This window comes from Puntigrus tetrazona, chromosome 17, assembly GCF_018831695.1.
Source record: "Puntigrus tetrazona isolate hp1 chromosome 17, ASM1883169v1, whole genome shotgun sequence".
Lineage (NCBI taxonomy): Eukaryota > Metazoa > Chordata > Actinopteri > Cypriniformes > Cyprinidae > Puntigrus > Puntigrus tetrazona.
In genome coordinates, this window is record NC_056715.1 from 8,721,470 (window position 1) to 8,746,883 (window position 25,414).

Genomic DNA, 25,414 nt, shown 5'->3' on the forward strand with positions numbered 1-25,414 from the left:
AACTGATGTAGAAGCACTAATGTCAACGGACATGAGAAAAGAACAGAAAACACAGATAAACAGCAACTCCCTCCTGATAGACAAATCACCAGAGAAGCCAAGACGCTTCAGACACAAACAGAAGACACACACAGCATACGAGGAGATCTTAAGTGCAGTAAACCATCCATTAAGACATAATACTGATTTCTGTGGATTTTATTATTGTCAAACTTACAATTTAAAGTACAATTTACAATAAAAGACAAAGACGCAGCTTCCTTTATACATTTTTCCCCACAGGAGCAGTAGCTACAAGCCATCTTTTCTTGAAGAAGTCACAGCACTGCTGTCATATTCATAGTATGTCAGATTGTGCAAAAGCTTCACCTTAAAATAATACACAGTGACAAGACATATTAATAAAACAAACAACAACAAACAAGTTAAAAAAAAAGCAGGAATGCAATAAGATGCAGCTCCCTTATTAGATTACTTCTTATCAAAACTGCTTTATTATACAGTCTTTTCCTGTGTGCTTGTCAGTTGTGGAAAAACAAATAAATAAAACAACTACTGGAAGTAAAAAGAAAAGGACGGTTAGAAGATGAAAGGTGAACAATAACCTAAAGCAGGTAGTTACAAACCATTTAAAAAGGAAGCACTGAACTGAATGACATTTAAAACAATACAGAGAGATAAAAAGAAACCACATACTGAGAGAGATATATATATATATGTATGTATTTTTATAGCAACCAGGGGTCAGTATTTATTTGCTTACTCTGGTTTCAAGTAGTAAAATGTGCAATTCTGCATTTCATCTCATTGAGCGAGAAGTGCCATTTAGGAAAAGATTTCACAAACACCACTCAAAATAAAACCATAAAAAAACACAAATGAATATACTGTTCTAAATACTGTGTGTATACCAGATAAAATGTCTTTATAGCTGGAGGTTTCAAATTAGGTAACTAATGAGGAAATAGGCAGCATTTAAAACATTAAATCATTATATTAAACATGGAAGAAACGAGTTTAATTGTTTTTGGAGCGGCCTCTAAAACCAATGAACGATGAAGCTGATTGGCTGATGCCATGTTCGGTTATATGTCATTGGCTGCTGGAGTTAGGATGGAGGGGAACATTAGAACCCTGGCCCGCATGAAGGACAGGTCAGGGAGAAGAGAGATGACCTTTGCTGCTTCTTCGCTTATCTTTTCATCTTTTTCTGGCTTCCTGTCAAACACAGAAAGAACGAGCATTTTCTCAGTAATTACAGCACACCCTATTTTGACCTTTCTAAACCTCTCTAGCTATAAAGTAACCATGTAGCAGCGCTCAACATGTTAAAAGTGTGTGCGTACACATACGCGTCTAACCTGGCTGTTGTTCTGGTCTTCTCCATAGACTCCATGAGTTTTGTAAATGCATCTGCAATGTAGCGACCAGTGGTGTTGTTCTCCATTTTAGCTGTAGTCAGTTCGTATATCTCTGGATCAACTCCTAAACGAGCAAAAAATTGACACAAATATTCAGACAAGTTGTTTTCATTTCTCTGTCATGTCTAAAACTTACAGTTCATTGTGATAACAATAAAGAGGGAAACTATTTAAACAGGATTACAGAAACACCGTAGAAACACATTAAATGACGTATAAAGGTCATGCAAGAGTCTCGCTTAATGAAGTTTTAAGATAATTTCCCAGGAACACACAAGCAAATCACTTAATAGAGCATTAGATTAAAGGAAGAAGAAGAAGAGATACTCACAGAGGCAGATACTGTAAGTATGTCCAGAGAGAGAGGAAACCAAGGACAGATCACTAGACTACGAACAAATGCTAAAGATAACAAGCTGCTCTGAAGACTGATTTTGAAAGACACAAATGAAAAAGGAAGAAACAAAGGTTTCACAGCAAACCACTCACTTCTCTCAGACAAACTCGGTTTCTGTTCTAACCTGGTAGTGGGGTGTCAGTTTCACTATCTGAGCTACATTCATCCACAGGGCCAAAATAGTCCAAATTTAGCTCAGATATTCCACCATCATGCGCTTCACACGAGAGCCGCAGCAATGACCGCAGGACATGGAGGGTTAGTATGTTGTTAGTAGTTTAACATACCCACAATATTTAGCAGTATGAAATACACTACCATTTAAAGCCTCAGTATGTTTTTTTTAATTAATACATTTATTCGGCTGGATGCATTGAATTGATCAAAAGAGACTGTAAAGACGTGTTACGAAGAATTTCAATTTTAAATGAATGAGCAGTTTTAAACATTGATGATAATAATAATAATAATAATAATAATAATAAGTAAAGATGGTTGAACACCAAATCGGCATAATATAATGATAAAAAAATTTAAAAACTCAAAACCTTGAATGGTAGTGTACATGAATGAGAAGCATGTAGAGAAAATGCAGATCAGCACAAGAGAATTATTATTAGGAGTGACAGAACAAGAAAAAATAAAGAGAATAAGAAAGGACAGAAAAGTTAGCGGTGGACAGAACACTGTAATATAATATATTTATTGACATGTTTAATAACAATTTGGGGCAACAAAACTGAAAAAGACATTGAGGTCGATCATTTTGGTTAAAGGAATAGTCTGTAATCTTGACAGCATTTGATGCATAATTCTGATTATCACTAAAAAGAATTGACTCCCTCAGTAAAAAAAGCTAAATATCAAGGCAATTGCACTGGGAGAAAGTCTTAACATATTGTATATGTTACAAAAAATAGCCAACTTTTTTTTTTTAATCAAAAATTAACAAAGAAAATAAGAAAAGTCCAACATTTTTGTGGTAATCAACATTATGAAGCAAATATTGTAGTATTGAACCCAGGACATTTGTTTAAGATCAAGAAAAAGCGATATATCACAGTACGCAAGTTAAGTTGGTCAAAAACCAGTGCATTAAATAAATGTCACTGCTGGTCACAGTGGGTTTTGAGACAGCGAGGATAACATTTAGCTTTTATCTCAATGAAAACAGAATTATATACTTACATAGACTGTGTAACAGAAATGGCCAGCTAATTAAACCTTCACAATAGTAAAATAGCATCTCGATGTGTTTTAGCATCTATATGTAAAATGTGGTGGTGTTTTCCCTTTAGTTTCAGCCAAGCTGTATAATGGCTTCAAATAAGCACCAGCAATAAAGTCAGCTATTCCAAAAAAGATTTGCAATCTCTTTTTTAGTCAAACCTGAGACAGAAGCTGGTGCAAAGGGACCAATTTGGTTGTATTTTTTACAACACAACTGAGAACATACTTGATAATGGGTATAATTCTCGTTATCTCAAGTCTTGCATATAATGGCAAGGTAATAAATCACAGTTGAAGCTGCATACTTATAGTCTGAGGTAGTATATTTCAGCCTCTTTGTGTAGCCAGCATGAGTCTGGACTTCAACATTGAACAGGAGGGGAGAGAGGCAAGATATAAACATAAACGAACCTTTAAAAAGGGAAAATGAGATGTATGGATTCATATTTTTCCTGACTGAATATCGTTTCAAAAAGAAAGACCAAAAACTGGTGAAAAAAAGCTTTGTATTCTCTTGGAAAGTAAACAAGATTTTAATGGCTACTTCTCAAATTGTTCTGCTAATGCTAGTTTGGGTGTTGTTTTATATCAACACTGATAAAACAAGTACCAGGGGAAAAAAAAAATGTGAAGGGACAGGAAGTCTGAAAAATGGAGAGAAGAAAAGCGTGTCGTCGGAGAGGAAGGAAGTGCTTAGACAGGGGTAAGCAAGGCAGCATCAGGAGCAGGATTTCTGCCGTGAGTGGCGAGTGGCTTTTTCTTGAACTCTAGAGAAGGAGGCACGGCGAAAAGACGTACCGTCAATACTAATGGCCAAAGAGGGCGCCACCTGCAGGACAACATAAGTACTATTTTAAATTAAGGCAAGTGTAAAAGAATGTGAAAAACACAGAAAATCTAAAGACTGGTAATTAGATCGCTACTATATCTGTGTGCATTTCTGCACTTTTTCACCTGAGTGCATAGAATATTTCCACTGTCCACAGGAGCAGAAAGAGAAAGTGCAGGGGAGGCTGGAGATTTTTGAGACTCTTTGGTGGGTTCCAGCATTCCCTAAGAAGAAGAGACAGATGTTTGGTTAAAAATAAAGAAAAGAAAAAGAAGCACATAATAAAATATATATATTCATAAAATAAAAAGTCCTGCCCTCAAACTTTTGAATGGTAGTGTTTTTTTTTTTTTTTTTTTTTGGTTTAGGACTTTACTCACCAGTCCAGCAGCAAACATAGGCACAATCACTGGCTGCTTCTTATCTCCAGTGAATAACTACCAGGGGGAAAAGAAGATAGTGAAAAAAGAAAGTCAATAGAAGAACCAGCTGTAATTAACAATACTGCATGTCTGTAAGGTATGTACTTTGAAGAACTCACAATATTCCTGATTCCTAGGCAATCCAGAAGTATTCTGTTGCTATGGGAACCTGCCCACTTGTACTTAAGGCCATGAGTGCCGTGGATGTCCTGAAGGTGGCGCCACATGCCCAATGCATTCCTGCACAAATAAAAGAAACCTAGACCTTTATACCCTGCATTCATTCTCTGAAACTATAGACAAACTAAACACAAAGGATATATTAAACATTAGCTTATAAAGTTTAAAATATTAAAAAAAGACATGCTGTGATGTCACAATTACAATACATTAAGTCATAATTGTGAGACATAAAGCCAACCGAACTGAACTACATTTGCAATTAAAAACAAATTAAGCCTTTGAATCTTAATTGTTGAGAGGCTTGTAGCCAAGATGAGGCTCTTACTCCTGTGCAAAAGAGCTGCTTGGATCCCTCTGCTCCTGAGGATCCTCAGCCTGGAGGAACTTGTGGAGGGGCAAGACCTCAGTGACCCCAATGACCTCGGGAGGGATGTCTGAAGGGAAGGCGGTTCTGAATAGATGCTGTGTTTTGCAGCTAAAATCAGCCTGAGAGGGACATAAAACACAGTTTGCAGTTCATTTAACCTACTTACAAACACTTTACATTTGATTTTAGTCAGACTAAAATTCATTAATGGACTGCAATTAATTTTAACAAAAGAATGTCACCAGGATTAACGCCTACTCACAGTGCTACTCTGGAGGTCGTCACTAGAGGGTGCTACTGAAGTCTCAAAACCTTGTTCTTCTTTACCCAGTTGAGTACTCCGTTCATTCCCAAATGTGGCCCATGAACCCTGAGCCTCTTCAGTGGCTTCACCTGGTCCAAATGCAGCCCAGTTGTCCTCCTCTCCCACTGCCACACCTTCAAACGGAGCTGAACTGAAGTCAGCAAAACTGTCACTAGGAGGCAATTCAGAACAAAAAGCTACTTCTTCATCCCCTGCTTCCTCAGCCAACACATCTTCATCCCTGAAGTCCTTCAGGGTGTCCGTGTCACCAAACTCATCATCTGTGGAGCACCTGGACATTGCTGTGACAAATTCAGGAAACCCTTCCTGGGTTATAGATTCGGTTCGGCTAAAGTCGGCAAAACCCTGAGCTGCATCTCTGAAATCTCCAAAATCCTCATCAGCTGTGGGGTCTACGTGTTTCTCAACCTCCTCGTTTACTTCCACCTCTGCCTTAACAGACGATCCATGAATTTCCCTTGTGTCTCCACTCAGCTGCGTGTCAGAGATTAGATCCACATCCACTGAGGGGTCCGTCTCTGTTTCGGCTAAGTCAACAAAGTCTACAGACCTGTCTAGACAGTTTGCGTCACCACAAACAACAAAGTTCTCCATTTGATCCTGCTCACCTTCAGCCTCCTGTGCATCTCTACATGAAGTAAATGACTGGGAGTCACCAGATAACTCCAGTCTCGTTTCCGCCTTTCCAGGTTCAGATTCTTCTTTTTGCAATGACTGATTGCTCGAGTCTGGCAGGTTGTCCATTTGGTTAATTAACTGTTTTCTGTCTAACACATCAGCTGTGCTGACGTCTAGTTCAGAGCACTCCTCGGTGTCTGTGCTTTGTAAGCAGGTGGAAAGAGCTCTGTCCTGCTCTGAAGTTGCACAAGACTCACTGTAGCCATTACTGAGGATGTGTTCATTACCCGTGCTGTTGTTTGGGACATCAGGAATTATCGAGAGAGAGTTCTGATCATTTTCGTCAGAGAGCTCCGTCTGTAGGTTGGAGGACTTCACACCATTTGTGAGAATGTCAGACGATTTCTTCTCTGTTTCTTCGACACTGTTAATTAATTCTCCAACCATTTTTTTCTCATTTTCCCTTTTACTTCCGGATACATTCTGCATGGATTTGATGTACAGGTCAGGTGGGGAGTCCTCCAATGCGTTTGATTGGTTGAATGCTGTTGGAGTGTCGAGCTCCGAGAAGCTGAAACTGGATGAAACCCCTCCACCATCGAAACCCCCAAACTCACCAAATTCATCCTCCTCCTCTTCCTCTCCAGCCTCATCCAGTGGAGGCGGAGAGGAAGAGTACAGACGGATGACATTGGGCTCCATGGTCCTCTTGCACAACCTGTGGCCACATGCACACACACCCCTAGAGAACAAAAAACAGAAAAGACAAAAAGACAAATACAAAATAAACTTGAGAATGCTGAGACATGAATTTAATATTAAAATGAATTTAATTATCAACTCTCTTCAATTAGCATCACATTTCATGACATATTTAATACTTATAATACCACTGCTTGGTAGTTAAGTCCTGTAGTGTAGTTTACGATGGAGCGCTAAAAGCAGGAATAATACAAAAGTAAAAGAAGCGTGACAGGCTTCAGGCTAAAGTAGTCAGCTCAGCTAGATCAGAGAGCAGCCCATTTATTATTTACCAGCACTTTAGATGTGACCCCTCTTTCATGGGCTAAATCTAGGGCATGGTTTAAAGAAAGCTGCAAAGAGTAACAACACTTTAGCTTGTGCATGAGCAGTGAGATGACTTGCAATTATTGACAGGTTCTCTAAGCTCAAAGGATCTGACAGGTCTCAAATGACGGCTAAAAAGTAGCAACAGCTACAGCTAACTGTTTGTGTGCAGACTCATTACCCTGGTGTGTAGTACGACAGCGAAGCAATGAGGAAAATCAATATTAGTTTTTATATGCAAATTCACTTTTCAGTAGTTCAGAACTTCAAGTAGGTTCATGTTTTCTAGTTTTCAAAACTTCTGACGCGATCACCACTGTTAAAGTAAAAGCAAGTTGTAAAAATCGTCACTAGTTTATATGGATAGCTGATCTACATTTAGTTTAAACTGAACAGGTGACAGCTGGATAAAAATGGTAAGGCTCAAGATAACATGTAAAATATTAACCCCACAGAGACCAAGCGTTGATGATTTATCAGTACCTATGCAATGTCCTCGATTATATTTGAGTAAGCTCTGAAACAATCTCTGACAAACAATGGTTAGCGTTTCAAACTATTCAAAAGTTGAGAGGTCAGCTGGCAATTCCTTTGTCTTGCTTTTGTCCTGTTTTACAGTTCTGGCGACAAAGGCCTGTGAGTGATAACTTTTAAGTCAGCATCCCAAGGATGAGGCATGATGATGGACAAAGTTAGTAATCTGACTTGTGGAAAAACTTAATTAGGTCACACAGTAACCTACATACTGTATACTACCATGCATTATTTAAAGTAAAATATTACAGTCATATTGTGAAATATTACTACAACTACAAAAAAATAATTCTTTGCATTTTAAGTTATATTAAAAAAAAATTTTTTCTGTGTTGGCAAAGATGATTTTTCAGCATTACTTCTACAGACATCAATGTCACATAATTCTTCAAAAATTATTTAATATACTCATTTGTTGCTCAAGAAACATTGAAGACATTGAAAACACTTTTCCTTCTTAATATTCGTAACTCCTTGATGAACAGATACTATACTATAATGGTTTAAAATATAAATATTTTTTAACATTATAAATGTCCTTGCCATCTCTTTTGATTCATTTAATTCATCCTCACTGAATTAAAGTATTAATTGTTGACCAATAAACAAACAAACAAACAAAAAAACTCATAAATCTTACTGACCCTAAACTTTTGATTAGTAGCATGTGTTTCTGTGTGGGTGAAGGTTTTTTTTTTCACTCCCCGTACCTAAAGGTACATTACACAGATGCTCTTTGATTCTGGAAAACCAGAGTTGACAAATTTCAGTCAGTTACACAAGAACGCAAGTACACTGATGTGAATTTGAGCATTTATGATTTGAAATATTTTGCCTACCAGCCCACATACTACAGCTATTTGTTTGCCTCATGCAAACAAGACACGCTTATACACACATGCACACTGTGTAAACGTTGATATGTCCTCTTTGAAGGGAGTGTAAACTGATGAGGAAACCCAATCTACTTCCTTTGTGCTCTCAGACAAACAGCACAGACTCAGAGCCAGAGACCAAACACTGAGGGACAAAAACACCGGCCTTTTAGAATTCCGACCATTAAGAACCAACATTTAGAATCGAAAACAACTAGAATGGTATTGTCCAACACAATTCTAAAACCAGTTTAGAGGGAATTTTTTTACATGCATGAAAGACTGCTGAAGTGGTCATACCTGAGATCAACCAGTCTTTGTTTGTTTGTAACAGAAACATTTAAATGTTTATGCTAAAAATATGAAAGTTAAAAAAGTCAAAGTCAAGTATGAACCTATTACAGGGTCCAAAAACCTTATATTCCCTGGCCAGAAAACCAAGGTTTGTCCATGACCATGGGAATCCTACTTTAATACATGATTTATTTATTTTTGTACAACAATTTAAGTGAAAGCAGAGCTATAAGAGCATATACTTGCTGACTTATATGGTTACAGAGAAAATCTAGGCGTCATGCACTAAACTCAAGCAGTAACAGACTTTCATTCAAAACACAGTAAACTCACATAGTAATGTACCCTGTTGCAAGATGCGTGACATGCAATACAATATTTACAATTCTCTGCAAAATACAAAATATTACTGAAATCTTCATACTGGACGAAGACACCAAGATTTTACACAATCTGTAAAACCTGTCAACTTGCTGACTTGTCAAATTGTGTAGTAAATTCCAGCCTGAAGTTAAATTTTTCAACACAAAAATGATTTCTTTATAGATTTCACTTTGTGGACAAGGGCACTGTTATGCATATTAATGCTGAGAAAAGGGCCCTCTTCAAAGCTGTTGCAACAACAATAATAGCACACAATTCTCCTTATGAGATTACCCCAAAAAGCGAAGAATACAAATTAGGCAATGCATAAATGCCTCCCTAAATATACTGACAATGACTGTCCTGGGCAGACAAATGACATCAAGATACCACAGCAATGCGATTTCAGGTGTCTTTGACTGCCTGTTTCAATTCTAAACGCAAAAAAATGAACATACATAGTAAATACGGATTTCTAACGAGTGTTTGTTGTCTGTGGAACACAAGGAGCTGTTAGTCGGATTAAGATCAATTGCAACAAAGCTTTAAAAAAAAGACAGCCATTGCATCTCGTTCCCAGACAACGACAGTGAACGGTGACCGCGACTGACATCCCGTCTTGACATTCACCTTTCACATGAAAGTCACACAGGTTTAAAGCAGCGCACTAATATATAATATTCCTTTAGCGCGCACTTCAGCTAGAGGAAGTGTTTCGAGAGAGCTGTCACATCTCTTCTGGTATTATGACACGTGACTGTCATCAGCCGGTGTTGGCTTCTAATCCAACCAATCCATCAGAACAACATTTATCAGGACTAAACCATGAGAGTAATTATAATATACCATCGACGCTGTCACGGAATTGTTTACGGGTCGCTGTTGTCCCGCGATCTAAGTGGTCTGACAACAGCGAGCGCAGCACATTATTCTCACCTTCACCTATCCTCTACGGATGATCATGACGGCCACTGAACCTGTTCAGCGAGAGGACAAGAACGGTCTCGTCTCGTCTCGTCGAGGTAAAGTAAAACCGGCTCTCGCTGCCAGTTTCTACGCTCATCCGGAGTTCCGTGTCCAGCAATATGCAACCGGAGAGCCAACCTTTATCATCACTTCGTCAGATCACTAAGAGTGGTCTACTGACCCCTGTCGGCACGGAGCAGGTGCAACACGACAAGAGACAACAAAGACTGTGTGGTACAGGAAAATTATACAGAATCGTATATGTAAATCATAGCTGATAGCCGGCAGCTGCAGCAGGTTTTTAAATGTTATTATTATGAATTTAGCATGTGCATTAATACATGTGGATATTCAGGCTGTCGGAAATGCAGCTTATTGTAGTAAAATTAATTTTGCATTATTTTATCACCGAAATTTTGATATTCAGTGTCCTTCATTTTGTGTATAACCCTTTTACACACACACACACACACACACACACACACACACACACACACATATATATATATATATATATATATATATATATATATATATATATATATATATATATATATATATATATATATATATATATATATATATATATAAAAGAGCTAGCCTATTGCTCAGAATTGTAAATTGTTAATGATGGTATATCTCTGTCTAACATGTATATTTAGACATAGGGGCAATTTGTATTATTTTAGCTGTTGAACAAAACATATTCAAGTTACAGTTATAAAATTAATAGGGGAATTACAGCTTCAATATGCACCTCTTCCACCCACTCCCTTTTAAGGGACCATAATAAGCAATCGGACAATTGATTCAAAAGCTGTTTCATGGACAGGTGTGAGCTAGTCCTTCATTATATCTACATCAATTAAAAAAATATTCTGTCTTGATGCCCTTTAAGTTTGGAAGCTGTCGCTGTGTACAAATGTGTTCTGCCTCATCTGAAAGAAACTTGCACTGACTGACCTTAAAACATGACAATGCCTCACTGTTGTCTTAAGATGCACACCAGCCATGCTTTTTTCTAAAACATGTTTATAAAAATTACTTAATTGAACTATGGCCTAATCCTGGTTTGGGCTTAACAGTGTCTATGAAACTGGGCCTAGGAGTGGCCTAAAGATTGATTATTGGTGAGCTCAGCAACATAAAACCCTCACATAAAACACTCAGGTTCACCACAAGGTGCAAACAAGGCCAGACTAGACTTTGCCGAACAGCATCTGAAAAAGCCAGAACACTTCTAGAGAAACGTGATTTGGATGACTGAAATTAAGTTCAATCTGTGCCTGAATGATGAGAAGGGAAAAAAAGTACAGAGAAGGCTTGGGACAGCTAATTATGAACCATAGGACGTCCATAAATTCAGACTAAAGGCAGTTATTGCCTGCCAAGATTGTAAACAAAATGAAAATTTATTTATAATTAATTTGGCCAATTACATCTGAATCTCTGAAAATGGGGGATAGTGCATAAAATGGTTGTAATTCCTAAGCATTTTGCTATATCTGTGTTCAGCCCCTTCAATTAAAGCTTAAAGTTTACACTTTAAATTCATCTTTTTATATTTTTAACTCTGTCCTGGTGGCATACAGAAAATTATAACAATTGTTTCAGTGTCCATATATATATATATATATATATATATATATATATATATATATATATATATATATATATATATATATATACATGGAGAGAGAGAGAGAGAGAGAGAGAGAGAGAGAGAGAGAGAGAGAGAGAGAGAGAGAGAGAGTCTGACTGTATAATAAACAATCATAGACGTAATTTGGGTTATTATGAAAGCTTGTTGGAAAGTAATTGTGGTTTAAGGTGATTTCCAGACACAAACAGATGGGTAATGGGCATATTGAAAGTAAAATTGCTTTCACTTTCATTATGGTGGGCCATTTAACATATTCTCTTAGCGATCGATAAAACTGTACCTACATGTACTTCTCTCCGTTTATGTCTTTGACGAAGCACGCAGGTACAGAGCTACTCCGAGCCAGCCTAAAACACTTATTATAGGTGTAACGTAGTGATCCAGGACAAGCCAAAAACACGTTTTGGAAAATGGATTCATTGGGTACTCGCTTATTATATAAATGTAATACATTTTGAACACAAATAAGTTACGGACTGCTGCTTTAAGAAGACGGTCTGATGATTGATAAGGTGCATGTTACTTACAGAAAATACACATGTTCATGTAAAGCGTTTAAAATAAAGGCGTTTTTTTATAGACCAAGTGACCAGTCCATAATTATACTAAAAGACGATTCATAAGAGTCTGCTGCCCTCTCGTTGTTGTTGCTTTGTCCAGTAAATTAGTTTCGCAAGAAAGAGAAGACATTTCTTCACCGGTTTTATTTTCCACACCATTCGGCCACAGACTTTTTAGTACTTAGCCTACTAAATTTACTCATTCTGGGTAAGGGAAAATAATGTTCTAGAATAATAACTACTAAACATATTTTGGTGACCATTTTTAAGTAGTAGCCTAGTAGATCGAATGTTTATATTTTGCAAATTTTTGAGAATTTCATATCTACTCTGAAAAAATTGCTCATAGCAGTCTATTTACATGTCATCCTTTGTCTTAGAGTAGATATATAAAAAAACACCTTTTGTATAAATCCACTTGTTTTTGTGCAAAATAAATATTAAAAGCAGCGGGGTCGGCGTCTTGTGCGAAAGTGCACGTTTGCAGTGGGAGTTCCTCTCCAATCCCACCTGGAGCAGAAGGCCCTTCGCTATCACATGACCGCATGTGTGCGTACGCGCCGTGGATGCCAGTGAACATGGCGGATGAGAACGCAGAAGCGGAGCTCGACTGGAGCGGCCGACAGAGCCTGCTGCTCGACGAGGACACATTTTTCGCTATGGAGGGTCTGCAGGCCACCTTTCAGCAACTCGAAGCCGAGCTTCGGCAGCAAGACGTTTCTGAAGAATCGTCTACGGAGTATTGCAATAACTTCTGCCAGGTACGCGTTGCCGAAAACGCTGCATGCATGCGAATTGTTTATATGCAACGCTTCGGAGCTGTGGCTGCTCGCTTTAGCTGACCGAAACGCAAGTTGGGGCTGAAACCAACCATGCGTGGATGTTATCTGTGGGCCGTTTAGTAAGCCTTGCAAACGCGAAACTACCGTACGCTCATTGTGTTGGCATGCACGCCGAATAACTAGCAAATTTAGAGACGTCGCGAGCTTTAAGTTGGCGAATTCAAGTAGCAAGCTGTGTTTGGTTGTGGTAGCTAGCCGATACTGCATATAGCGTGTCGCATGGCTTCCCCTTTCACTTAGTGTTTGCAGTGGATATACGCTTGTTTAAAATTGCGTATCTGTGGTCTGTAAAATTACAGATTTGAGATTTGCCTCATACGGCCTGCTAGGAACGGTATTTCAATGCATTATGGAACAGGTATATCTTGAACGGGGGGTCCAGCACGATAGTGGGGTGGGGCTCGGTTGTGTTTATCTCGTGCATGTACTCGGTCCCTACCAACTTTGATGCCCCTCTGTCACGTGTCACTTCTAATCAACCTTGAGAGTGTTTGCCTACTACGGTTCAAACTCGGACCCATTTTAAGAGACCCAGTTCCCTGTGCCTTCCCATTCAGATCTTTTAGTTGTGACTGGGTTTAATTTCCGTTCACACCATGTTGTTTTTGTGGAATCAGCCCACGTGAATGTATAATGTATTTAATTTTATTATTGATTTGTAAGTAGAGCTGCTTTTAATTTTAAAACATGCTTAAAAACACGAAAATGGTATGCAGCACAACTTAGTGGTGATGATAAATGTTTCTGAGCACCGGATTAGCATATTAGAATGATTTCTGAAGGATGGGGTGATACTAATGAAATACTGAAAAATCAGCTTAGCCATTACAGGTGCAAATTGCAGTTAAAAATATAAAAACTGATAGCATCATGGTTAGTGCACCAACATAAGGTGCAAATGTGCCATTTCTCATTTCTTTTGATCAGCCTTAGTGAGCATAAGAGACTTAAAAATATTATGACCCCTTTGTATATTATCTTTGTTCTGTCAAATTCATAGACTCTCCATTGTTCATCATCGTAAGTGTTGTACAGTAACAGCAGAATTGTTTGGTTTAATGAAAATGTGAACTTAAGTTAACTGAGAGTGTGTACTGTGTTCCCAATTGTGTTATAAACAAACCATACAATGACCCAGAACTGGCCTTGCTTTGATTCATTATAAAGTGGTCTTTAAAAGTTATGATTATCACAATTTAATGCAAAATGTTTTCAGACTCCTGAAATGAACTTTTAGAGCAGATAATTCGGTCTGAGATGTTTAAGATCATAATATAAATTCTAAAAAGAATCTATTTAATTATTTTCAAGAATTTAAAGTGGGGTTTAGGGGGCTTTTGGTAGGAGGTTTTTGTATAACAATGTTTTGCTTTGTAACTTAACTGTTACTTGTGACAACACCACATCAATCATGCAAAGACATTTTTTTAATGTGACCATAATACCATAAAGCTAATCTTTCAGTGTTGGTGCTTCACTTGTAATTTGTTGATAACAAGCACATTAACAGTGTCCCACTGGGAACCTAAAGGCTGCATTTAGGTTCAACCGACTACATTTGAAACCTCAGCTCTCCACCTTTTTTCCTCCGCATCAGTGTTGCTGTGGCAACGACTCCAGCCGGGCACAATCCTGACAGATGTCACTTGCCACACCCTACCTGTCTGCCTTAGAAGATATTTAATCATTTGCTAAAAATTATAGTGATAAACATATTCACTTTTCATGTGAAACATAGCCCATGGGCAGATGCTTTGTTTAGGTTTTCACCCAAGTTTGCTATAAATCTTGAACTGCTACTAAATACACTTCTGTAATCTTTGGAATAGGCTTGTTTTAATGTAGGCAGATCAATAACAATTACACCATTTGTAATCTATTTTCTAAAAGTATATTCTTGTGAAACTGCAAATTGTGATATTACTATTTAGACTTTATTTTGACATTGCCAGAATAAATATCTAACCACTAAGAGTTTTTTTAATTTTTTTATTCAAATTAATGAAAGTCTCAGAAGGAAGCACCCGGTTGCTCTGGGGTGAGTCTGGTTAACAGGGTTATATCCAGTTACCCAGAGGAAGCACTCCTTAGTATTGTAGGTTAAATATGGCATGACATTTCCTCTCTCATTCTCTATAATAAGATATCAGCTGGGATTGAACATCCCAGAGGCTTTAGGTTTGTGAAAGGGGAGTTTGAATGTGTATGATGAACAAGGAGGTTATCTGGAGTTGTTCTGTGCTCTAGTTACATCTGCTTCCATCCCTAAGGTCCAATCAGAGTGCCTCAGCACAGATGGAGTGCTGTGAAAGTGTTGTGTCAGGGGTTTCTCCTGACATCCTCCCTTGTGTGGACCTGTAGGTTCACAGTATAGACAGCATGTTGGAGCCAGGCTCTCAAAAGACCCTTGTTTGCTTTCTGAAGAAGTCAAAACTCGTCCACTTTTGTCTTGTTTCTTGATCGTAATACGCTACCACTGAGGAGTTTAGGGCTGCAAAGATTTTAAAATGCTGTTGACTAGGGCTGCAACTAGCCCTAGTCAACAGTTAGCCGATTAATTATTTATTTTATTAATTGGATTTAAAAAAAAAAGTCCCTTATTTATATTCAGAATTACATGCTTTGTCCCTTCAGAGTTCCTCATAAACTACACATACAACATGTTCACCCTTTATACCTTAATATTTAAGAGTGTAACCTGTGATGGAAAAGTTGAACTCTAGTCTTCAGCAACACATGCTCATTCACTAATATTATCATTTGGTGGTTCTTACTGATATTTTACACAGCCTATGCTGCTTAATATTTTTGTAGACAGTTTAAAGAAGAGGCCTTGAAATTTTCTGTGACATTTTAAATATATTTTACTTTTGAATAATTTAATGCATCCTTTTGAATTATAATATGTTGAATATTTGAAGAGCACTTGGCTCCCAAATAAAAGCACAGATCATATTTGTGTGGTGTTTAAATACCTTAATAATTTATTTTTTTTTTAAATGATCTTCATTTGATTTTTTTTCTTGTAGGCTCTAATGCATTACGCTGGGAGCAGGAATTCAGTGGAACATGGATTACCTCTTTTGGAGGTCTACTGTCTGTCAATCAACTGTTTTGCTGCTGCTCGGCCTCATCTCACAGGCGACTCCCCCAATGTTGCCCTTGTGCTCAAAAGACTTGCATTGTAAGTGCAACTTTTATAATGCTAATATGTAAAGTCAGCCTATAACATAGTATACATAATTTGTGTCTGCAAATATTTTTTACTTTTACAAACATTTAGAAACAATTGAAATCCTGTCCAATTGTTTGCTTGCTCACATGATCATAGAGCATTTAAACATATTGTTTTTTGTTTTTTTTCAAAATGTCATGATCATTTGCAGGAGTTGCCTTGAATTGCTGTTATCAGTGCCTCAAAATGAAATACCTTTGGAAGCTTGGCTGCAGTTCCATGGTTCCGTTCAGGTAAAATCAGATTATTGGGTTATATTGTGCTAAGCAGATTTTTTGGTGTGCGTGATGGATAAAAAAAAATAAATAACATTTTCTGGATCTTTCTGAATTCTTAATGTGAAGATTAGGGGTCAAACCATACTTGCCAGGCCCTTGTTGGACAGTTGTCGAGGACATTAGACAGACATGTACTCTTGGATTTTTAGATCGAGAGTAGTGACATGCTATATAGGTATCCAATGTGACATTCAATTTACAATCACCCTAAACAAGAATGGAAAAAAAAACTATAGTAGCATTTTGCCTAACAATCATTGTGTTTGCTGCACGTGAACTGCAAGCGGTATACAGATGTGACCTATATATGTGACACTTGTCTTCCAATGGGTGAATTTTTGGAAATTGAGAGTTATCATCTGAAAGCTGAATAAACAAGCTTTCCAGTGTTAGGGTAAGACAGTATTTGGCTGAGATACAAATATTCAAATCTGGAATCTGAGTGTGCAAAAAGAAAATCACCTTTAAAGCTGTCCAAATGATGCATAATGCATATTACTAATCAAACATTACGGTTTGTTGTATTTATGGTAAGAAATCATAAAAATCTTAATGTAACATGATACTTTTATTTGACATAAAATAAAAAATCTTGTATCAATCTAATTTTCATCCATATAATGTATTGCATTGTATTGCTATTGTTACAAATATACCCATGGTTTTGTGGTCCAAGTTCACATATAAGATTTTTTTATGTACATATAATTTATCATGGTGTGGTTTGACTCTGTGTACAGGCGGCCCATGAGGCCATGCTGCAGTATGGCAGTACAGATTTGCATGCCCTGCTGAACATTACAGGTGAAGGTGGAGCTTGGAATAATCCTGTTTTGGTTTCACTTCTTACTGGCCAGTCAACAGATCCAGAAGAAGGTAACACCACATTACAATACAATGTTCCCAAGTAAAAAACAAGTACACTTCGTAATAATGTAATTAAAGTGCTCTATTTTCACACACTAATTTTGTATTTAATATACTAAAATTATTCTTTAATGCTTCTTAAAATAAACGTGTACTAAACTGCATTTTAGTTCATTTTCAGGGTGTCTCAAAATAGCAGTTACGTACACTTAGATGTATTGAATAATAATTTTTAGACTATTAAGAGCAAAATTAGTGTGCAAAAATAGAGCACTTTAATAAAATTATGGAAGTGTGCTTGTTTAATTTAACCTAGCTTCTCCATTAAAACTACAATACATGTAAACAAACTGACATTTTATTATGTTTGGCATTTTACCAGACAAAATGTCTAAAGTTAGACCTTAAGACAGTGTTGATATCTGCAGTTAAACACATTGAGATGTTTACTTATGATGGTTTTCTCTGGAACAGTGAATGCCTATCTTGCTTTGGAGGGAGAAGGTTTCATGGAAATGCGCATCAAACACTTGGAGAAAGTAGGGGAGGTAGAGAAAGCGCTGATCCTCAACAAAGCCTGTGCTAACTGTAGCCTCTTGCCTAACCAACCTACTTTTCGCCATACCTTTGTCACCCAACTGTGCCAGCTGCTGCCTAGTGAGGAAGCTATCTTAGAGGTAAATTATCCAGTTTTCTTTAGTGACCAACTCTGATCGTGATATGTTTTAATAATAAACTAACCTATTTAACCTTATTTTTCTCTCCCTGGGACTAAAAGATTTCTAGAATAGATGCAAAAGATGTCCTGGACATTATTTGCAACATGGATGCTGAGGGGGAAGAGAGCACAGCTTTCATCCTGTGCACCACGTATTTTACACAACAGCTTCAGCAAGACAACTTGGACTTTTCCTGGTGAGGACCTGGACTGTCTATGTGCTTGTATTTAGCTTTGTTCACTTGTGAATGGATCGCTGCAGATAATGCTAATAACAGGTGTACGAGATCTGTATTTCCATGTGAATGGCATCTCTAATGAAGTATCTTTATTGCTGTGGTGTTTGTCAGGGAGTTAACCCTGCTTTGGAGCAAACTGCAGAGAAGAATTGATGTGTCCCTTGAATCATTTATTGAACGGTGCCTCCAGTTTGGAGCCATTGCCAGAACTATCTACCATCTTCTATTCCTCATTCGTGTAATTCAGACAGAGGTAAATGGGTCTGTTTCATCCCTTGTTATTTGGTAACTCCTTTTTGCTTAGCTGTTCCTGACTTTGTCTACTGTATTTTTTTTCAGGCAATGCAGCTTGGCCTAGCAGTTTCAGTTGAACTATGTGTGAAGGCTCTTCGACTTCCAAATCAAGATGTTGACGCAAAAACAATGGTCTGCAAAGCTGTTGCCTGTCTCCTGCCTGATGATCTGGAGGTTATAAGGGCTTGTCAGCTCACAGAATTCCTCTTATGTCCTGCTCAGGAAGCTTTTAATGTCCTTGAGGAGCTCTACACGCGTCCTGATCAAAAATATGATGAGGAAAATGCCATTGTTCCAAATTCCCTGCGTTGCGAACTGCTACTTTCCCTGAAAGCACATTGGCCCTTTGATCCTGAATTCTGGGACTGGAAGACATTGAAGCGCTGCTGCAGTCAGTTACTGGGGCTGGAATCGGAGGAAGAAGTAGAAGATGAAGCAGTACCAGAGGAGCTATGTAATGTTGGAGCAGTTTTGAATGAAGAGGCTGGGAAGGAGGAAGAAGGTGAAAGTGAAATTAATGTGTTTAGCAGCACTGAGCAACAGCAGACAGTGGAAAAAACAGAAACCGAAATGGGCCAAAAAGCCTTAAAGAAAAAAGACTCGGAGGATGTCTCTAAAAGATCCGACAAGGAAGAGAAGAATAAATTTGTTTGTCAGGTATGCCATAAAGAGGTGGTTGAGACACGAATCTGTCACCATGCCAGAAAGCACATGGAAGATGATGTGTGGACATGCCCTGTGTGTCTACAAAAGTTTAAAAATAAAAAGGAGTTTGAGCCACACTCTAAAACACACATTCAGATTTCTTCAGAGGATCACTGGAAAAAGAAAAAAGTGAAGAAGAAGGTGGACCCAAAGCAATATTTTAAAGAGGAAAGTTTTGATGAATTGGAGCCGGGTCAAATTCCGTTAGACCCCTCTCTAGCCATGTACTATCAGTCCACCCATGACCCTGTTGTATTAGAACATATATTAGAAAAAGCTGCCAGTGTGCCTGATAAGCAAGTAGACAATGACTGTATTACATTTGACTACATTAAAACACACTATAAGTTACAGAATCGTGATGTTTACCAGTGTCCGGCCAGTGACTGCTCAAGAAATTTTAAACTTTTCAAATATTTGGGTGTGCACATCAAAAACGAACATGATAATGAAGATCCCAACCTGAAACATTATCTGGAGATGAAAGACCGTCGGGAGAAGTGCACTTTCTGCCGGAAGACCTTCATGACAGCCTTTCATCATCGCCAGCACCGTTGGGTCCATTATGGAGATCAACCTTACATGTGTGTTGTCACAGGATGTGGTGCCCGTTTTGACACCACCAATGAACTTATAGCACATAAGCATAGTCACGGGTTCCGTTTGTCCTACGGCTGTGAGCTGAAAGGCTGCAGTTTCTCCTATTGTGACCTTGGGCAGCTCTACCACCATGAGGCGCAGCACTTCCGTGATGCTGCTTACACTTGCACCAGTCCAGGATGTAAGAACTTTTTCTACTCTCGCAAAGAATTTCTTCAGCACTTGGCAACCCATGACATCATCTTTACAGAGAAAGACTTTGAGACGCAGAGAAAAATGAAGAGGAAACTCTTGCTCCCAGTTGTGGAAAGCTCTGGGTCAAAGGCGGAAGTGGAGAATGGTGTCCAAAAAGGTTCAGGTTCATCACAGATGTTGGCCAACAGAGAATCTAAGGTCTTATTGACATGTGTTGCTGTCTGCTTTGATGGTAAGAAGTTTACGTGTGGCTTAAAAAGGTGTGGAAGGACATTTACTACTGCAAGAGAACTTCAGAAGCACTTGAGGATTGCTCATCCGGACGAATTTAATGAGGAGGATGAATTATGCAAGGAGAAAGTACAAGCAAAGCATTCTCAGACTGAAGACAATGAATTGCATAAAAGTGGTCAAGATAACACTCTAAGAAGGTCATCAACTGAGGAATCTAATCACGAAAAAACTCCCTCACCTGCTCCTGAGTCCACAGACTGTGATACAACCCTTTCGAACATGGATAATGGTGCAGCACTAACCGAGATCATGCTTGGATTGAGTCAACTAAGCCTTAATTCTCCCAGCACCAGATATGCTACACGTAACTCACAGAGCACTTGCACAACTACCTTGAAAGCAAGGTCACCTGCCAAAGCAGCGAACAACAAAAATGAGGTGAGATCTCATGTATCGAGTAGTGATTCAAAGAAGCTGCCAAGCAAGCCAGAATCACCACAATCACGTGACAATAATAAAGACCCTGAGAAGGACCAATTACAAAGCAAGTCCTCAACCAAGCCTTATACCTGCGAAGCCAAAAGCTGCCACTACCAGAGTGTTACCAGTATTGCTTTAATGCAACACTACATTAAGATTCATGGATACTCTGACGAAAAGGTTAAACAGATGGAGGTGTTTCAGTCTCAAATATTCAAGCCTTCCAAAATGCTTGACAGCACTGAAAATTCTGTCTCGAAGGATGACCAAGAACATAGTGTGTTCCTAGTGCAGGCTACAACGAAACCTTACACCTGCGAAGTTAAAAGTTGCCGCTACCAGAGTGTTACTAGTCGTGCTTTAATGCAGCACTACATTAAGATTCATGCTTACTCTGAGGAAGAGGTGAAAGAGATGGAAGTGTTTCAGTCTCAAATATTCAAGCCTTTCAAGTGCCATCTCTGCTCCAAGAGCTACAGAAACAAAAAAGAATTGAGGCTCCACTATATACATATGCACCACATAAACAAAGCTGTTGTTGAACAGATGAGCTGCTCTTTTAAAAGAAAGCTAGTTGACAAAGCACCTGTGGTGTCATCATCTAAGGTGAGGACCAGGAAGAAGTCACAGTCTTTAAAGGTGGATGAGGTTAAAACCCAAAAAAGAGAAAAACTGTGGCAACAAAAATGCCAAAAACAAGATTATCGGTTGTGGAAGAGCAAGCTTCATAGAAAAAATGGACAAGCTGAAGAGAAGAGAAAAGTCCCTTCTGAAACTGAAGAGCATGTAAATCACTCAAATGTTGATGTAAGGGGAAGTCGCCGCTTGGTTGCTAAAGGGAATTTGAGCTACATTCTCAATAAATACAATAAACCCTTTCATTGCGTGCATAAAAACTGCAGTGCTGCCTTCAATACTCAAAATGCTCTTGTTGGCCACCTTCAGTTAGTGCATCACTATAACCGCTCACAATTATGCTTCCCATGTGAACACAAAGGATGCGATAAGCAGTTTAATAACTTGTCTAGTCTTACTAAACATTACCGTAGAGAGCACAACAAGAAAATTACATCGAAAATGCCTTGCAAGTCTAAGACCATACCAAAAAGACAAATGGCTTCATCAGAGGAGCCCATACCAAGGTTCAAGTGTACCTATGCTAACTGTAATGAGTCATACCATCTTAACAGCAGCCTCTTGCGTCACACAAGTCAGTTTCACCAGAACCAGACTCCCCTGAATCCAGCTGATACATCTGTGAACAGTGAGTTTAAATCAAGCTATAAAAAGCATGTTTTCTATAGGCACTGTGATCCATCTGATTCCCTTGTAGTACGACTGCAGAGTACACCTAAAAAAGATGAGTCAAATAGTGGATGCCAAACAAAGTTAATCATCTCACCTTCTTCCCAGTTGTCGAAAGATTCCCAAAAACTGCCTCTTAAACAGTCTATGAGGTGCTGCCTCAAAGATCAGGAACTTTCTCACTCTGACCAAAATTTTGAGTCAATTGAAGAAACTGCAGAGGAGGAGCTAGAAGAAGTACCTAAGAAACCAAAAATCAAACTGAAAAAAGGATTTGACAGGATAGTCTTCCGAACACATGAGGAGGCTTTGCAGATGTGCCAGGACCGCTGTCTTCCTGTGGCCTTCCCTTGCATGATACAGAACTGTGACTCTGTAGTCATGAGCATGCGTAGTCTAAATCGACATTATTTGAGTGTTCACAAAGTTGGACGCAAACAGTTGACTGACAATAAGGACAAGTTGTGTTACACAGCTGAAAAGTTAGAGGAGATCATACAGAAGAAATCCGCTGTGTCTGCTATGCCTGATTTGACAAGAATTCCAAATGGCGTCCTCAAAATGGAGTATCAGTCTGAGCCTGCGACCCCAGGTGGCCCGTCACTGCCAATGAGCCTCCATTCAATCAAAACTGAATCAAATGGGCAGGAAGAGATCGAGTTTTCAGAGGAGTCAGTCCCCGACAGAACTTTGCTTATTGCAGCTGAGGATTTGCTCTATGGCTCCCCAAAGTCAAGCGGGAACCCTGAAGAGTCCGTTTCCGAGGAGAGTCCAAGGCACAAAGACAGGTCAGAGTCGGAGTTAACCACACCTCCCCTTATACGCCCTCCACCCCTTGACCTCTCTCCACCATCTACCCTCAGAATTGCAGTTGATGAAAGTTCATTTGAATCCTCTGGTAAAGACAGTAAATCTATTAACATTCCTTCTACTGTTTCCATATCAGTTCCCAACCTAACTCGGCAGCCCCTCAGACGGAAGAATGAACTCTCTGAACCACCACCTCCAGTCCCTCTTTTACCAATCTCAAAGGATCCGGTAACTCACAGTCTAGTCCCACGAGCTTTTGACATTGCAACTTACAAACCTATGGGCTTTGAGTCCTCATTCTTGAAGTTTATTAAAGAAAAGGAGGAGATCAAAATTGAAAAGCCATGGACTGCAGTGGTAACTAAGCCTGATCCTCCTCGACGCCGTGATTGTTTTCGACGAAACTGCTCTGTTAAGGAGAATACTCAGAGAGGAGCCCCAATCTCCCGAAGCCGCAAGTTTCGTTCATCCCCTTTGAGGCACTTGATCTCTAAAGGAGAGTGCACCTCTATCCAGAACCTCCGTCTGATTTTGGAAAGAGCTTTAGGGGGCTGTGGGGACCAAGCTATAAAACAACTACAGTTCTTGAAGCCTGTGGTGGTTCTAGAGAGGCCAAAGTCCTTTGCCTCCATTCTCGATCTCTTACCCTCTGAAACTAAAGCATAAGCTTCTGTTGGGCGTCAAGGCAATTAAAACTAGCCCACTTTTTTATTTCAGAGACTTTCATAGTATTTTTTTATATCATTGATACAATTTTGGTTCTTTGATGCCAGGGTTAGGTACCTTGATTGTGAAGTTGTGAATGTTTATATCTGTAAATAAGGTTAAATAAAAAAGAACAACAAATGATTTTGAAAATTCATATTCTGTTAATTTTGTATACACATCAATCACTGTACATTACTCCACAAGATTTTGCATTTAGTTTGTTTAATATACACTAAGATACATGTAGTAGAAATAGAATTACAAACACATGTATTCAAGTTTTATTCAAATTAAACCAGGACATCATTGCTTGTTTATGAGACTTACAAAACCATTTGAAAACCATTGAACAAGAGGGAGCCTACATGTTGATATTCATCCTCAAATGGCAAGACCGAAAACACTAACTATGCAGTATATGGTTTTATTCTCCCATCGTACCATGCAACTCCCTGTAGAAAAACAAAAGTCAGTATCATTAAAAGGAATTTTCTTGATTATGCTTGGATTTAGGCCGTTTTGCGTCAAATTATGAAAAGGAATTCTGAAATGCTTGCCCAGTCTTACAATATGTCTTACCATCTGTACTGTTGTCCCAGAAACATGAGCTGGCACTGTGCAAACCTGCCCCATTTTTTTGGAGTATGATGCATGTCACTTGGTAAACAAAGATAAGAGTGTGAATTTGGAGGAAAATTACAAATACTGTACATACTTAACATAACTCTTGTAATTTTAACGGCCTGTTAACGTACCTATATATTTGAAAGGCTTTCCTAATTTAGTTAGCTGGCTTAGACTTGACTCTACAATGCTTGACATCCACTGGTTGATTTTACTGTGCTGGTAAGAGCTGTTTCCAATGGTACTTTCAACAGCCTGTTGACAAAAACCCCCATAATACACTAGTGATTATTGCAAAATAACATATTGATAAATAACATTACCAAGTATCTGTCACTTTCTACGCAGCGAGGTGATGTAGTAGATTCTTACTTCTTTGATAACTGTGGTAATCTCGTCTACGACAAATGTAGTCTGTGAATGATAATAAAGGTTGCAGGTTTGCATTATGTCTGAAAAGAGGTAGTGTCTATATATTACTAGTTACTGTATTTTTATTTATTTATTTATTTTTGCGTCAGTTACCTCCTCAGCAGACCTATCGTCGTCCATTGCTCGATTTTTGTAGTGTTTTGTAGTATCTATGGAGACTGGATAGTAATCACGGCCACAGACTCGCTGTTCACAAGATCGTGCTCTTCATTGTTTTGTGTAACGTTTTGGCCAACATTTTTGTCGAGTTGGTGGCAGCAAATACAACAGAGGGGAATTTTATGATGTTCGGACGTTTACAGCAAGCATATATATATATATATATATATATATATATATATATATATATATATATATATATATATATATATATATATATATATATAGCTTGGAAATATTTTTATTTAGCTTTACTTCATGAAAGGTTGCTTACTATACTATAACCTACACAGTTGGATAAACGTATTGTGCTATATTTTTCAAGCATAATAAAATATTCTATTGATAGGTGATATGTATGTACCGTTTTCTTTTTCTATCGTCTCATTTTAACTCTTCAAAAAAATAATAATAATAATAATAATAATAATAATAATAAAGTTTTAGCAATATATAGAAACCCGGGTCCATAAAGGTGGCCAATTTAAGACGAACGCTCGCAATACATTTATATTTCCGATTAATGTCATTTTAATGATTACTCTTAGTAATTTGTGTGGGTTTTTTTTCTCTT

At 38.3% G+C, this 25,414-nt stretch overlaps 3 protein-coding genes across 6 annotated transcripts; 1 reads left to right on the top strand and 2 right to left on the bottom strand.

Moving 5' to 3' along the window:
* Positions 1-180: 180 nt before the first annotated feature.
* aftphb (aftiphilin b) lies at positions 181-10,050 on the bottom strand. 2 transcript variants are annotated; one of them, XM_043263157.1, is made up of 10 exons: positions 9,863-10,050; positions 5,112-6,534; positions 4,808-4,968; positions 4,419-4,539; positions 4,258-4,314; positions 4,003-4,101; positions 3,847-3,877; positions 1,943-2,035; positions 1,362-1,485; positions 181-1,218 (listed from the first exon to the last, which is right to left on the bottom strand). In XM_043263157.1, exons 2-10 carry the CDS (start codon positions 6,492-6,494, stop codon positions 1,086-1,088), a joined length of 2,202 nt encoding a protein of 733 aa, XP_043119092.1. In that variant the 5' UTR covers positions 6,495-6,534; positions 9,863-10,050; the 3' UTR covers positions 181-1,085. The 2 variants fall into 2 exon arrangements, with proteins under 2 accessions (XP_043119092.1, XP_043119093.1); XM_043263158.1 differs by lacking the exon at positions 1,943-2,035 and having other exon boundaries at positions 9,863-10,049.
* A 2,563-nt stretch (positions 10,051-12,613) lies between these two features.
* On the top strand, positions 12,614-23,770 carry rlf (RLF zinc finger). Of its 2 annotated transcripts, XM_043262793.1 has the most exons (9): positions 12,614-12,876; positions 15,987-16,141; positions 16,344-16,425; positions 17,211-17,346; positions 17,812-18,014; positions 18,116-18,252; positions 18,406-18,547; positions 18,634-22,895; positions 23,054-23,224. In XM_043262793.1, the coding sequence occupies exons 1-9, from the start codon at positions 12,661-12,663 to the stop codon at positions 23,091-23,093; spliced, it is 5,373 nt and encodes a 1,790-aa protein (XP_043118728.1). In that variant the 5' UTR covers positions 12,614-12,660; the 3' UTR covers positions 23,094-23,224. The 2 variants fall into 2 exon arrangements, with proteins under 2 accessions (XP_043118728.1, XP_043118727.1); XM_043262792.1 differs by having other exon boundaries at positions 12,616-12,876; positions 18,634-23,770.
* LOC122361795 (dynein light chain Tctex-type 1-like) lies at positions 23,746-24,969 on the bottom strand. 2 transcript variants are annotated; one of them, XM_043262796.1, is made up of 5 exons: positions 24,775-24,969; positions 24,622-24,663; positions 24,381-24,504; positions 24,205-24,282; positions 23,746-24,077 (listed from the first exon to the last, which is right to left on the bottom strand). In XM_043262796.1, the coding sequence occupies exons 1-5, from the start codon at positions 24,799-24,801 to the stop codon at positions 24,007-24,009; spliced, it is 342 nt and encodes a 113-aa protein (XP_043118731.1). In that variant the 5' UTR covers positions 24,802-24,969; the 3' UTR covers positions 23,746-24,006. The 2 variants fall into 2 exon arrangements, with proteins under 2 accessions (XP_043118731.1, XP_043118730.1); XM_043262795.1 differs by having other exon boundaries at positions 24,622-24,969.
* Between the last annotated feature and the right edge of the window lie 445 nt (positions 24,970-25,414).

What these genes read in the sequence shown, in the direction of transcription:
- LOC122361795 (XM_043262795.1), bottom strand. Translation starts at nt 24,696, where the DNA reads ATGCAAACCTGCAACCTTTATTATCATTCACAGACTACATTTGTCGTA. An exon ending in TTACCACAGTTATCAAAGAA is followed by an intron (nt 24,505 to 24,621) that starts GTAAGAATCTAC and finishes TTTTGTCAACAG; the next exon opens with GCTGTTGAAAGTACCATTGG. An exon ending in CTGGGACAACAGTACAGATG is followed by an intron (nt 24,078 to 24,204) that starts GTAAGACATATT and finishes GTTTTTCTACAG; the next exon opens with GGAGTTGCATGGTACGATGG.
- aftphb (XM_043263157.1), bottom strand. Translation starts at nt 6,494, where the DNA reads ATGGAGCCCAATGTCATCCGTCTGTACTCTTCCTCTCCGCCTCCACTG. An exon ending in GCCTAGGAATCAGGAATATT is followed by an intron (nt 4,315 to 4,418) that starts GTGAGTTCTTCA and finishes TCCCCCTGGTAG; the next exon opens with TTATTCACTGGAGATAAGAA. An exon ending in AAGACCAGAACAACAGCCAG is followed by an intron (nt 1,219 to 1,361) that starts GTTAGACGCGTA and finishes TGTGTTTGACAG; the next exon opens with GAAGCCAGAAAAAGATGAAA.
- rlf (XM_043262792.1), top strand. Translation starts at nt 12,661, where the DNA reads ATGTGTGCGTACGCGCCGTGGATGCCAGTGAACATGGCGGATGAGAAC. An exon ending in GTGCTCAAAAGACTTGCATT is followed by an intron (nt 16,142 to 16,343) that starts GTAAGTGCAACT and finishes GATCATTTGCAG; the next exon opens with GAGTTGCCTTGAATTGCTGT. An exon ending in AGTTCCATGGTTCCGTTCAG is followed by an intron (nt 16,426 to 17,210) that starts GTAAAATCAGAT and finishes CTCTGTGTACAG; the next exon opens with GCGGCCCATGAGGCCATGCT.